This window comes from Elgaria multicarinata, chromosome 5 (assembly GCF_023053635.1).
Source record: "Elgaria multicarinata webbii isolate HBS135686 ecotype San Diego chromosome 5, rElgMul1.1.pri, whole genome shotgun sequence".
Classification (NCBI taxonomy): domain Eukaryota; kingdom Metazoa; phylum Chordata; class Lepidosauria; order Squamata; family Anguidae; genus Elgaria; species Elgaria multicarinata.
In genome coordinates this window covers 90,921,841-90,934,824 of record NC_086175.1, presented here as the reverse complement: position 1 = coordinate 90,934,824, position 12,984 = coordinate 90,921,841, and the positions used below count along the sequence as shown (strand labels likewise).

The window sequence follows — 12,984 nt, the reverse complement described above, 5'->3', positions numbered from 1 at the left end:
CAGTCAGAACTCTAAAGGAGCTATTCAAGGTGGGGGTAGCTTTAGAGTTAGAGTTCTGACTGAAAACCTGGGTCAGATTAATTGCCCCACTGACATTGGAGGCACCAGCCCCCACTGATACAACACTTACACCACCAACGTTCTGCAGTAAGAACAATCATGCGTGTACTTCATGGGAGAATTATTAACATTTGTATAGAAGTGTGGTATAGTGGTTAGAGTGACCCAGGTTTAAATCTCCCCTCATTTATCAAATGCACTAGGGGAGCCTGGAATAACCTACTACACAGGATTGGTGTGAGGACAGAATGAGGTGGGTGTAGTAGGGGAGAACCAGGCATGACACCTTGAGCTTTCCTTAATCTGGGGCCCTCTGAATATGTTGGACTGCAACTCGTAGCATCCTCCAGCCACCAGGGGGCATACATAATATACATTTTCTGTCTATAGACTAGTTTGTGCTTGAACATGTAACATTTCTGAAGTAGCTGTGATGGGAAACTTCTGCCTTATCTCCATCAAGAGTAGCCCAGTTTTCCCCAACCTGATGACCTACAGATGTTTGGGACTGCAATTCCCAGCATTCCTGACCATTGGTCATGGTGGCTGAAGCTAATGAAGTTAAAGTCCAAAACATCTACAGGGCACTAGGCTGGTCTAGCCTTAAGGAAATGGGCATTAAGAACTCATTTGTATGAATCCTCAGTTATTAATATTCGATATTACCAGAATCTCTACCTCTAAAGCTGAAAGTATCGGTATGGGTTTGTATGTCTGGAAATGTTTACCCATTTCCAGATGAGCTACAACCTTGAAATTTGGAGCACTGATAGGTCTTCCTATACAATGTACTAAAAAAAAATCCGAAAAACAGAATTTCTGTGGCTTAACTATTTTTAAATGATTAAAAGTAAATCCTAGGCTGAGGCCTACAACTCCCAGCATGCCTACAACTCCCAGCAACTTCAAAGGAATGCTGGGAGGTGTAGGCATTTCATAGATCTTGGGGAATTGTGTGCGGTCATATGGGCAATCTCACGAGATCTTTTTAATGGCTACACATCCCAGCATGTCTTGGATGGAGTTGCTGGTGTCCACTGAGATCTGATTCCCTCCCCTCCTGCATGGGATACAGCTCTGTTGTTGGCTGCCCAGGAGCAGTTAGGAGGGACTGCAGTGAGCAGCCCCCAACACGCCTGTTTGCATGTTGTGGCCTGTGGGAACCGCACCAGGTAGTACAACCCGCCTCACTTGGGCTTCCCATGACAACAGTGCTGGGCTTTGGATGGCAGCTCTGAGCAGGTAAGAGTGGCCTGAGGAGGAGCTGACAGTCGGGCTGGAGTGTTGTTTGGGGCATGTTGCAGAAGCTGTGCCCGCCTTCTTCCCTCTTCCTCCGCATGTGTGAAACGATCTCTTGCGTGCAGGCCTAAATAACTGTGCACCCAGACGCACACACACAGAAACTCAACCCAATGTGAATTGGAATCAACAAAATTATCTCGGAGACATATATCTTATTTTTTAAAATAAACATTATTTGGGGGTACTGAGCAACATTGGGTATATCAGCTATTCCCACATAAATATATCCTGGCTTTAATTTTAAAATCAGCTGGGAAATAGTTGATTCAAGTACGGATCTGCAATTTAGGACTACGACCAAGTTTTCACAGCAGTTTTAGCAGGGCAGGATGTGATTTCTTGAACTCAAGTTTGCCTATTCTTGGAGTCTGTTCTGAAGTACTGCAGCTGCTCAGTCCACAAGAAGCTCATAAATTCTTTTTCTGTTATTCCAAGTCTTAGAAACTAAGAGGCTGATGATGATGATGATGATGATGATGATGATTCATTTCAGAAATTGTCTCCTGGACGCAGAGATGAATATGATTCATTGGGAGTCAAAAAGAGAGATGCTGACATTGAAATGGGAGGGAAAAACCAGGTATTCCCACCAGCTCGTCTATCATTTGGTTAAATTATTATTATTATTATTATTATTATTATTATTATTATTATTATTATTATTATTATTATAGCACCATCAGTGTACATTTTATTAAAACAATAAAATAGCAAAACCCTGCTGCATAGGCTTACATCTTATTCTTCTTCTGCAGCATCTTTGTGTAGGAATATGTCAGCATAGCTCAGGTGGTTATTGGGACATGATCTCTTGTGCTTTGATAATGTTACTGGAATGGTAGCATTGACCTACAGTAGGACATGCCTATGTGAGGCTGAGAGGTTTTGCATGCCAAGTGAGATGTTTTGAGACCACTGTGTTACCAGAATCTCTCTAGAAATTCCCACGATAGCTCAGGTAATTTTTGAAATTTGTTCACAAGACTGGTTGGGCAATCTTCTTTGTCCCTTGTTTTTCAGCACAGAAGAAAGAAACCTCAAGACAAAGTTTACACAGTGAGTAAAACCAGGAATTGACTATTCCAGAATAGCAATATGCTTTGTTGCCAGCCATGTTGTTTTGAGGGGAAAAAATAGTAATCCTTCAGTCATCAGTTTTCTAAAATGACCAGTCACTTTCATGTACAATCCATCCAAGGGGCCTTCTTTGAAAGAGCTTTTGGAAACAGGTTCCACTGCTTGCACATGCATGTGCTGCATCAAAATTTCACTTGACTCTTATGGGAATCGAACCCTATAAATATTTGGCAACGTATGCGTTTCAGCTCTGTCTTACGAGTCTGTTGGTGCCAAATACTCTCACAGGGAGTGTTCCAAAGCCCCAGAACCTGCCTTGGATTACAAAGATGGATACTCCTTTTATCTTCCGTCCTCATTATCCCTGACTTCACCCATCTGTTTCTTTTACAAAACATTGATTGCACCTGCACGCAACCATGGTTTGTGTAGGTGTGTGCCACTTCTTCCTACGTCCTCTTCTCAGCAGCACGAGACAGTTTGGTGATCTCTGCTGCACTGCCGGGAGAAGCAGCTGGCACAAGGCCAACTGATTTCCTCTATTGACTGTTGGGAGGGCGAACAAAACCAGAATCAGGTTCCCCTTCGTTCAAGTTTTCCTTCTGCCTGCCTGCTGCCTTCTAGCTGCCTCTTCCCTTCTGCTGCCTCCATCTCCCTCGGCAACACTTTCTCCTTTGAGAATGCCTGCCCATTGCCGGCATCTCTGCTTCTCAGGCCTTAGCTTAGAGCCGGGGTGGCAAACCTCTTTCAGCCAAAGGGCCGAGTTCAATTTGGAAGAAGCTCTTGGGGGCCTGCATCCCGCAATGGGTGGGGTTGAAGGCAAGGGGGTGGGGCCAAGGGCAAAAGAGAGTGTGGCCAACATACAAAGACTACCAGCCTATTTTAACATAAAGCTCTTATGGCCAGTAATCTAAGCCTAAGGGGAGGCTTTTTCAACCTTTTTGAATGAAGGAAAAGATCTGTGCAAAAGCAAGGGGACGCCCAGTACACCATGGCTAAGGGGAAGGGGGTGGGACAAGGGACAGCCCATCCAAGGAGCCTTCAAAAGAGCTTTGGGAAACAAGTTCCACTGCTGCACATGCATGTGCCAGTACTATGTCCAAGGGGTGTGGCCATCTGAAGACCTGAAGGGCTGGATAGGGAACACAGGTTGACCAAATTTTTAAAAACATCCTTATATGTCTGGCTGCCTGGTTTTTATTTCAAGCCAGATATGGCAGCATAGTTTATATGTATGTGTGTGAAGTAGGTATTTACTCTTATATATTTTAGGTCTGTAAATTCTACCAGTAGCACTGGCTCCCACTATACCTGGGATCAGTGATGGTGCTTTGTCCCTCCTTCCTGACCAAACACAAGGAACCTTGGGACTGGTAGTTCTAGAGAAAGCATGTCACACAAGGAAGCACAAATATCCCCCTCTCTCAAACTACAAGCACACCCTCTCTCTGCTAAGGAAGGATCTGGGCCGATTGTTGGGGAACATGGGAGGGAGGGTGTTGTTGCACTCATGTCCTGCATGTGGGTTTGGCCACTGTGTAAACATAATTCTGGACTAGATGGACCCTTGGTTTGATCCAGCAGGGCTCTTCTTTTATATTCTTAGGAATTCACTATTCAAAATGTCACCTAACTTTGTTCCTGATTGGTTCCAGCAAACCTCACAAGATCTGAACAATAAGTGCATAGATGCAGGGAAATAGTTTTCATAAAGTTCCTTAAGTATGAACTAGAATTTAGTCTCACACCCCCTACTGCCCCCCATATAGTAATGTGGTTGCAGCCTAGGCCAGGCCCTCTGGATTTACCCTCCTCTTGCTTGAGCTCTGTTCTTGAGAACTAGAGTAGGGGAGGAAAGTTTAAACACCCCCTCCCCATTGGTGCGATTCAGATAATGAGCAGCCACCTCTAGTTATTTATTTTTATTCAATGAAATTGCCTCCTAAGCATTTTTATGTGCAAAGATTTATTTAATGTTATATTTAGTTTGGCCCTTAATTAGTTGAAAGGGCTGGGACTACTCCCAACGGTTGAGCTTTCAGTGCCCCCCAAGGAAACGGTGTGGCTGGTAAATTGTTCTGGTAGCAGCAGGGACAGACTGGATGGACATAGAGAACAGGGTCACCAAGGAAGTGAGAGAGCATGAAGGGGAGGCACCACAGAAAACAGCATGTGTTATTTTTTTTACTTCTACTGACACTATTTTCTGATTTTCCATGGCTAGTCTCTACAGAGGGATAAGATGGGCGAAGCATACAGCGAAATTGGGACAAAAGGAGAGGTGAGCAGTATTTCTTTCTATTTTGGATACGTGCAGCCTTGGGGGCTGCATTTATCCTTTGATCTGTGTCCCCCTGTCCACCCCCACAACCTCCACAATCAACATAAAGCAGTACTATCCAGCCACACAAAGCAGAAGGCCAATTCTCCCCATTGCTGAATCATTGTTTCTTTGACACTTCGGTGACTTACACTTCTGATTTATTGGCCCTTCAGCAGTCATGTCAGACTTGCCTCCTTAAGAGAGCAAGGGGGGCAATCAAAAGTGGGGTGCGCCAAGGGTGGGGCATTATTTGCGTTGAAGAAACAGACCCACGGGGGAGAGAATGGCTATTAATCCCAGGTTTCTCTTTTTGCAGAGGCGCCGCGGCAAAGGCAATGATGCTGTTTATCAGGTAAGGAACAGTATTATTATTATTATTATTATTATTATTTATTTATTTATTTATTTATTTATATAGCACCATCAATGTACATGGTGCTGCTTGTCTCCCTGTCAATTCCATCTCATTCGCCTTTGATCCAAGGCTGTACTGTTTGTCTCTGTGTGCACATGGTCACACTGCCCATTCTGATCACCTAACCACACTTGGAGGAAAGGGGTGCAAGTGCCCATCTATTATTTATTTGTTTTATTTTAGTGATTTTAAATGTTTTTATGCTGCTTTTAAGGGCAGAGCCCTCTTGAGGTGGTGTATGTGATAAAAACAATATAAAAATATGCAAAAACAAATAGAAAAGCAATAAATATTCAATAAAATATTATTAAAAAAAAGATAATGCCAATAAAACCTGCTGCCCACAGATTATGGAAAGGTCAGAGAAAAGACATGGATCTTCAGAACCTTTGTAGGTCATTAGACCTACAAAGAAGGAGGCTGATGACCTCCCCAGTGAAAGCTGATTCCAGAAGAGACTGGTTGCTTACCTGTAACTGTAGTTCTTCGAGTCACACATATGGGTTCTGTGCTTCCACAGGGTCTGTCAGAACTTTCTAGAGTTGAGATTTTTAGATGGAAAGCCCTCATCCCGTGCATGCCTCCTGCCTCCCCCCACATTTCTCTGAAGATGCTACAGTGACATCCCCAGACCAAGAGGAATGGTGAAAAGAAAACCACATCTGTCTGTAGTGGGGTAGGAGGGTGGGTTGTGTGACTGCACAGATGACCACTCGAAGAACTACAGTTACAGGTAAGCAACCTGTCCTCCTTCTTTGTGCTTTCTGTGCATCACACAGACTTACCCAGGAGGAAGGAAAAGGTGGTCAAGCCAATATTACATTGTCTGTCCAAACGAAGCATCCTTTCTCACTCGAATATTGAGACAATAGTATTTGATGAATGTCCTGGGCTGAGTAGCAGGCCTGCATACCTCGTAAAGAGGGATACCCCTGGAGAAAGGAGAAGTAGACCTGGAATAGTATGGAAAAGGGTTGCTGAGAGAGCAGAGATTGAGGCCCACTCTATTGCAGATGAGGTAGCGTTAGGAGTTTGCGTTGGTAGCAGAATGGTCGATGTGGGGACACCCTACCATTCTCGGTTGGACTACTGCAACCTTCTTCTCACTGGCCTTCCTTCTTCTCACATCAGTTTGTTGGTTTCTGTTCACCACTCTGCTGCTAAGATCATCTTCTTGGCTCGCCGCTCTGATCATGTTACTCCACTTCTGAAATCTCTTCATTGGCTTCCAGTTCACTCCAGAATCCAATATAAACTTCTCCTGTTGACCTACAAAGCTTTTCACTGTCTAGCTCCTTCCTATCTTTCCTCTCTCATCTCACACTATTGCCCCGCTCATGCTCTTCGCTCCTCTAATGCCATGTTTCTCACCTGCCCAAGGGTCTCTACTTCCCTTGCTCGGCTTCGTCCATTTTCTTCTGCTGCCCCTTACACCTGGAACGCTCTTCCAGAACATTTGAGAACTACAAGTTCAATTGCAGCTTTTAAAGCTCAGCTAAAAACTTTTCTTTTTTCTAAAGCTTTTAAAACTTGATTTTGTTCTAACTTTTATACTGTTAGTTTTACTCTACCCTGTGCCTGTTTGGTGCATTCTCTTCCCCTTCTTATTGTTTTATTATGATTTTATTAGAATGTAAGCCTATGCGGCAGGGTTTTGCTATTTTATTGTTTTACTCTGTACAGCACCATGTACATTGATGGTGCTATATAAATAAATAATAGTAATAATAATAATTCACTTCATGATAATGAGATTGAAAGGTAGCACACAAAATTGGAAGCATCCCATTGTCAACCATAAATATTGACAATGGGATGGATGGATGGAAATAAGCATCCTTAATATCCATGGGAGTGAATCAGTCCCCTTCCTGGGGTAGCAGAAAAATGGAGTTCAGAGTCACCATTTGGAACTTTTTTTATTGGATGAAGATTAACATCCCTTAAATCTAGGATGGGTCGAAGACTTCCCACCATTTTTTTCTTAACTGTAAAGTAATGTGACATGAATCCTGGGGAAACATTTTGGGTATTGAAACATTTCAATAGTCCCATTATAGGGCAGTAAAATGACCTCCTCTTTCAGGATGGTGGAGGAAGCAATTAGTTGTGAGAAATGGAACTTAATTCTATATTTGAACTGCAAAATAACAATTTGGTGGGGCAACCCTTTTATAGGGTGATCTTTTCCAGGAATGAGAAGGTGATTGGAAATATTTTCCCCTATATTGTTCCTGCCAAGATGTCCCCCATCCTCAGCCTGTTCATGTAAAAATGGTCAGAATATCTGGAGTAATACGAGTTGGGTGAGCCTCTCCCGGACTCCATTGAGTGATGTTGTTGAGAAGACCCAGCCCAGGCTGCAACGCTTGAACACACATAGACCTCAAAAGGGGTAGTGGTGAAATGTCCACTATCTTGCCCTCCGAAGTCAACCCCGTAACATGAGCCTCATCTGAGACCATAAGGATTCGTGTGACTGTCCTTGTACCATCTCGATGGGCAAGAGTAACAGCCACGGGGGCAGAGGAGTTGTGGCTGTTCCTGTTGAAGATCAGCTTTATATGCTGTGGAACAGGAAATGGTATTGGTGCAAGTGGGATATAAATCCTCCTCTGGTAACTGTGACTTCTTCTTCTTCTTTTTCTTCTTCTTGGGCTCTGTAGCTCAACCTGTAGAAGGATGCTTAGATGGACACTTCGTAATAGATTGGCCAGGCGTTGGGGTGTGTGCTTCAGCCATTTGAGGAACTTACTGGGCTCTGACTGCTGCAGGAATCTGCATTCATGATGGGGCCAACAAAAATGTTGTAGGAGTTGATGGAACTTACAAGGAAGATTTAGAAGTAGGTGCTAGGGCCATCTTGAGAGATGGCTTGGAGCCAATTGAGAGTGGATGGAACTCTGACTGTTTTGCTGAGTCAGCCACTTGGAGGGCTTGTTCCTGAAGGGCTGCACTTTGTCATGCCTGCTTGATGAAATCTTAACAATGGGAGCATGACTCTATAACATGGTTCTTGCCCAAACAGAAAAGGCACAGACTGTGTCTGTCAGTTGGTGGTAATTTGATGCCACAATCTGCACATTTATGGAGGGGCCCCAAAGGGCCATAGGGTGATGTTAGAAAGGGCCATGAAGTTGGGGAACACACTCATGAAATAAAAATGGTTAGAGCAATGATTTAGTACTAAAAGAAAAGAGAAGAATAAAAATGGAGAGATTACTCAGGTCAATCGCTACATTAGTGGTTTAGTACAGAAAACTTTCAACAATGCTGCTGTTGTGGTAGTTGAAGAGAAACTGAGGGGAAAGGTGGGAACCCTGCCCAGGCATGCACGGGAGAGGGGTAGGGTGGGCTTCCCACCTAAAACATGGAGCTCTAGAAAGTTCTGATGGAGGCTCCGCACAAGTGCAGAACCCATATGTGTGGTGCACAGAGACCACGAAGAAGAATGTGTGCTTTTTCTACATAGGGGCCCTTAAGACAGGGGTGGCAAGAAAGTAGATTTCCAGATGTTTGAGACTTCATCTCCCAGCATCCCTGACCATTGACCATGCTTGGAGGCGTTTCTGGCAACTAAAGTCCCAAACATCTGAAAAATCAACCTTCTGCCTACTCCTAACATAGAAGGTCAATCTCTTCTGTCTAGCATTTTCTAGACCAGAGGGAGGGCAAACTTTTCTTTTCTTTTCTTTCTGTTGAGGGCCGCATTCCCTTGTGGATAACCTTTTGGGGACCACATGTCAGTGGTGAGCAGGGCTGAAGCTAGTTGTGGGCAGGGCCACAGCCAAAACTGGGTTGGTCCCATCCTCTCCTGTCCAACGCAGTGGGCTGCCAGGGAAGGGACAGACCGCTCTTGGGCAGAGCTAATTGCATGCAAAGGGCTTTTGAAATGAGGCTGAGGGCTGAATGGCGTTAAGTTGAGGGCTGAGGGCTGCCCTAGAGCCACAGGTTGCCCACCCCTGCTAATGGCAGGCAGATGCTTATGTGCAGACCTCAAAACTGTAAGGAGGAGGCAAAACATCCTTTAAAAGTAGGGTGTTGTACAACTGACCCACAGCACTGTTAATAGAGTATGTGTGTTACCCTTGCATTGCTGTATACAGCTCCATATCCCTTCTCACCCTATTAAGAAATAACATAAACAATGGGCAGGGAGCAGTCTCATTTTCTTCCTCCTCCCCCCATAAATGGGACTTACACCTTGCTATGATTGTCAGTCTCCCACTTTGCATACTTGGGGCATGGTCAAAGCCATCAGATATAATGCCTCTGATTGATGACCCTCAAGTGCTTCTGTAACAAAGTTATAGTGATGCAAGTTCAACTTTTCTAATCATGACACTTTCCTTTATCAGGGCCTCAGTGCAGCAACGAAGGACACCTACGACGCCCTTCAAATGCAGCAAATGCATCCTGCTTACTAGCTGCAGTTGAATCTAAGAAGGCGGAGAAGTGGAACTACTTTCAGGGAGAGCTGGAAATCCTGATTGCCAGCCTCGGTGATGGTTTATCTTCTCATGAAGCTGTTGCCATATACAATGAATGCCACTTGTATGAGCATAAAAACTAAAGCTCCCTTTCCAACCAACTTCAAACTGCAGTTTTAAAAATGTACATATCTGGCCAGTGTATAGTTGCTCAGTTAAATTTGAAGAGCAGAAATTGTGATTCTTGTTTCACTATATTTTTTTTCCTCAGGAAAAAGTGGGTGCTTTAAGCGAAATATCCACAATATTTTTCATCCCTCATGTAGAAGATGACTAGGTCCATAACAGCAGCAGCAACAGGATAACTATCAGCCTATGGGTTACATCCAGATTACATCCTACATGAGTAGAAGGCATGTTGTGCAAACTCAGTACCCTTTTCTCATTGTGTGGCTGTTTCTCAGATGCTGGGATCCTGATTCATCCTATTCGGTTCTTTTAGGGCCAGGCTCTTGTGTAATGTTGCACAGCTTATTGCATGCTCTTACTTGAAGGCGGGATTTCAACCCATGCATGTTGTGATACAGCTTCTGCAAGTTTTGCAGAACTGTCCCACCACTTCAACTCTGAGATCTGGATCTAAGCCTTTGTGTTTGCTGTAAACGTGGCATCATTTTTGTAGAATGTTTTTATTTGTAGCAGGGGTGGTGGGAAAGATGCATTGTAGCACTGTAACATCATTACTTTTAAGAAAACTCCACAGATGAGCCAGGAATAAGTGCCCTACAACCTTCCCCAACTGGTGTCCTCTAGATGTTTTTCACTACTGCACAGCCAATGGTCAGGAATAATGGGAGCCGTAGTCCAAAAGACACCAGGTTAGGAAAGGTTAGGATTAAATTGCAGGCAAGTGAACTCCTCCCACTCCTCCCCCCGCCATAAGAGGGCAATGTTATAGCTGACACAACTTATTTGTGCAGTCCTGGGGACATAATTGCTAGAGGTGGAAAAGGATGAGAAGGTATGAAAATCTGAAGCTGTGACAACCATACGGACAAATTCCCATGGATGAAACGAGCCAGATGAATTGCAGGTAAACAGAAAGACAGGCTCCTTCTCGCTGAGGATAATTTCTTACACATTTCCTAATTTGCTTATGTATCTTGAAGCTTAGAGTCTTTACAATCGGGTTTGAATGAAGGATCCATAAAAGGACACCTTATTTCTTATCATGCACAAAAACAGGTTCATGTGTAGAATAATCAAAATTGATCTTAGACCGCAATCTACATTGCATTGAATGCAGTAAGACTTACTTTTGAGTAAGGATTACGCTGTGCACCACTAAAGTGCAAATCATGAAAATGGACTTGCGCTGAGGCAGTATGTGCTCACAGCTAAGAGAATGGAAGTGGACCTTGTGATCATGTGCTGCAGCCCTTTTGCCCCACTCTCACCCCAACCAACCCCAATTAGGTACATTTGTCCTTTTGACCTCAACTTACATTGCCACCCATAATAAACGTGGTTATTAGCAACGTTGCATCTTGTTTGCTAAACAGCTTCAAATCCTAACTAGTACTGAACAGGCTCAATTGCCAGTGCTAACATATTGTGCTTGATGCCAGCAGGGAAAGAGTAGGTGAAATTTGCATGTGAGGTGAGCAGATGCCGTGCACAATACTATTATTAACAGCTTAATCCTACCTATGTTATGTGGAATAAAGTTCCACTGTAACCTTTGGGACTTACTCCCTAGTAAGTGTGTTTAGGCCTGTAGCCTAAGAAACTGGAAAACTTTATCTGTTAACAGCTAGAAGAAGCATCCTTATTTTGCTTCTCTTAGACAAATTCCTATTGTGAGAATTATATTCCATCTATATTTTAATTATGTTTTCATCTATTGGTTAGTTACCTTGGAGATCACTGGAGGATCTTTTATTATTCTATCTGTGTGTCAGGCTCTGAATGACCCCAAAAGGGTTCTCACACAAGATGCAAGTTCATTCCTACAAGATTGTTGAGTTATTACCATAAAAAACAAAAAAAGATGATTGTTCTAGCCTTAGAACTCCCTTAATCAATGATTGTGCATCCGGTTCCTGATTTTGGTGGACCACATTCTTGTAAAGATAGTTGGATGCTTTATATATACTGAAACCAGTCTTGCTTGGAACTACCAAACTGGAAGTCAGAAGTTGCTTGCCTGACCTAATGCTTGACTAAATCGCATCTTTCAAAAATGCACTTCTGGATCTCTAAAACTGCAGTAACTAAGAGTTTAGTATGAAATGCATTGTTGCTATTGTTTCTATCTAAATAATTGAAACCACATGTTCTGTATATTTTAAATAAAAGCGTCTTTAAGTGTACCTTTTTCTGCTTCTGTTCTTACAGTAGATAAGCTTGAATTGCCTCTCCAAATCATGTACTAGAAAGGAAAATATAAATCAACGGAGTTTGGTGGGAGGGAGCAAACCTCAGGATTTAACATTGAACAAGGGTGCATAGAAGTCACACTAATGATTCAGCTAGGACACCTGGTCCCATGACATTATTATTCTATACGTTATTTTCCAACTGGTTATTTAGTAGTAACATTATATATATATGCCTGTAGCAGTAAATGAAGTATTTTGTCAGGGACACAAAAAATGCAGAGGCTTCTAAAGAAAAACACATAAGCTGTTATACTGAGCCATTTAAAAAGTGTCCTAGCCCTAGCTGAAATCACTGGTGTAACAATATTAATTTTATTTTACTGCAACTCCTTCATTTTGACTTCAAGGGTCCAAAAATAGGAAAAACGATGAGAGGCATTAAGAGGTTTTCCTTTACAAGGTGACAATGGAAAATTAAGTCTGTTGGTGTGACAAGACAAGAAGTTAAGAGCATGGCAGAATTAGTATAGAACTCAGAACAAAAACCAGGAACTCTTTGATCTTGTGTGTGTGCGTGCGTGTGTGCGCATGACTGCACGTAAAGATATAAAATGCATTTGCGTGCATTATATATGTTGAAACAATCTAGTGCCCTCCAGATGTGTTGGCATACAACTCCCATCCTCCCCAGCCAACATGGGATGATGGAAGTTATAGTCCAACCTACCTGGAGGGCATCAGTTTGGGGAAGGGTGCGTTAAAGAAACACAGTAACTCTGTTCAGACAACAAGCTAAGCCACGGTGGTTAAGCATTTTGAGCTAAACATTATGGCTTAGCATGTCATGTGAACCACTCCTAAACCAAGGTAGCTACATAACCACGGTTTAAACATGCTCCTAACCATTTGCTGCAAAAGGGTTAGCAGTCTACCCATGGATTAGCATGTTGTCTGAGCAAGTCCTGTGTATGTGTGAACATGGTGGTAACATTTTCA

General features: G+C 43.1%; 1 protein-coding gene across 2 annotated transcripts in view; it reads left to right on the top strand.

Moving 5' to 3' along the window:
• CD247 (CD247 molecule) overlaps positions 1 to 11,979 on the top strand; it is a 70,705-nt gene extending 58,726 nt beyond the window's left edge. For both annotated transcript variants that reach the window (XM_063126802.1, XM_063126803.1), the window contains exons 4-8: positions 1,856 to 1,942; positions 2,383 to 2,418; positions 4,664 to 4,720; positions 5,079 to 5,114; positions 9,536 to 11,979. In XM_063126802.1, the coding sequence (XP_062982872.1) occupies positions 1,856 to 1,942; positions 2,383 to 2,418; positions 4,664 to 4,720; positions 5,079 to 5,114; positions 9,536 to 9,604 (285 nt within the window). In that variant the 3' untranslated portion in view covers positions 9,605 to 11,979. The remainder of the gene's footprint in view (positions 1 to 1,855; positions 1,943 to 2,382; positions 2,419 to 4,663; positions 4,721 to 5,078; positions 5,115 to 9,535) is intronic.
• The last annotated feature ends 1,005 nt before the right edge of the window (positions 11,980 to 12,984 follow it).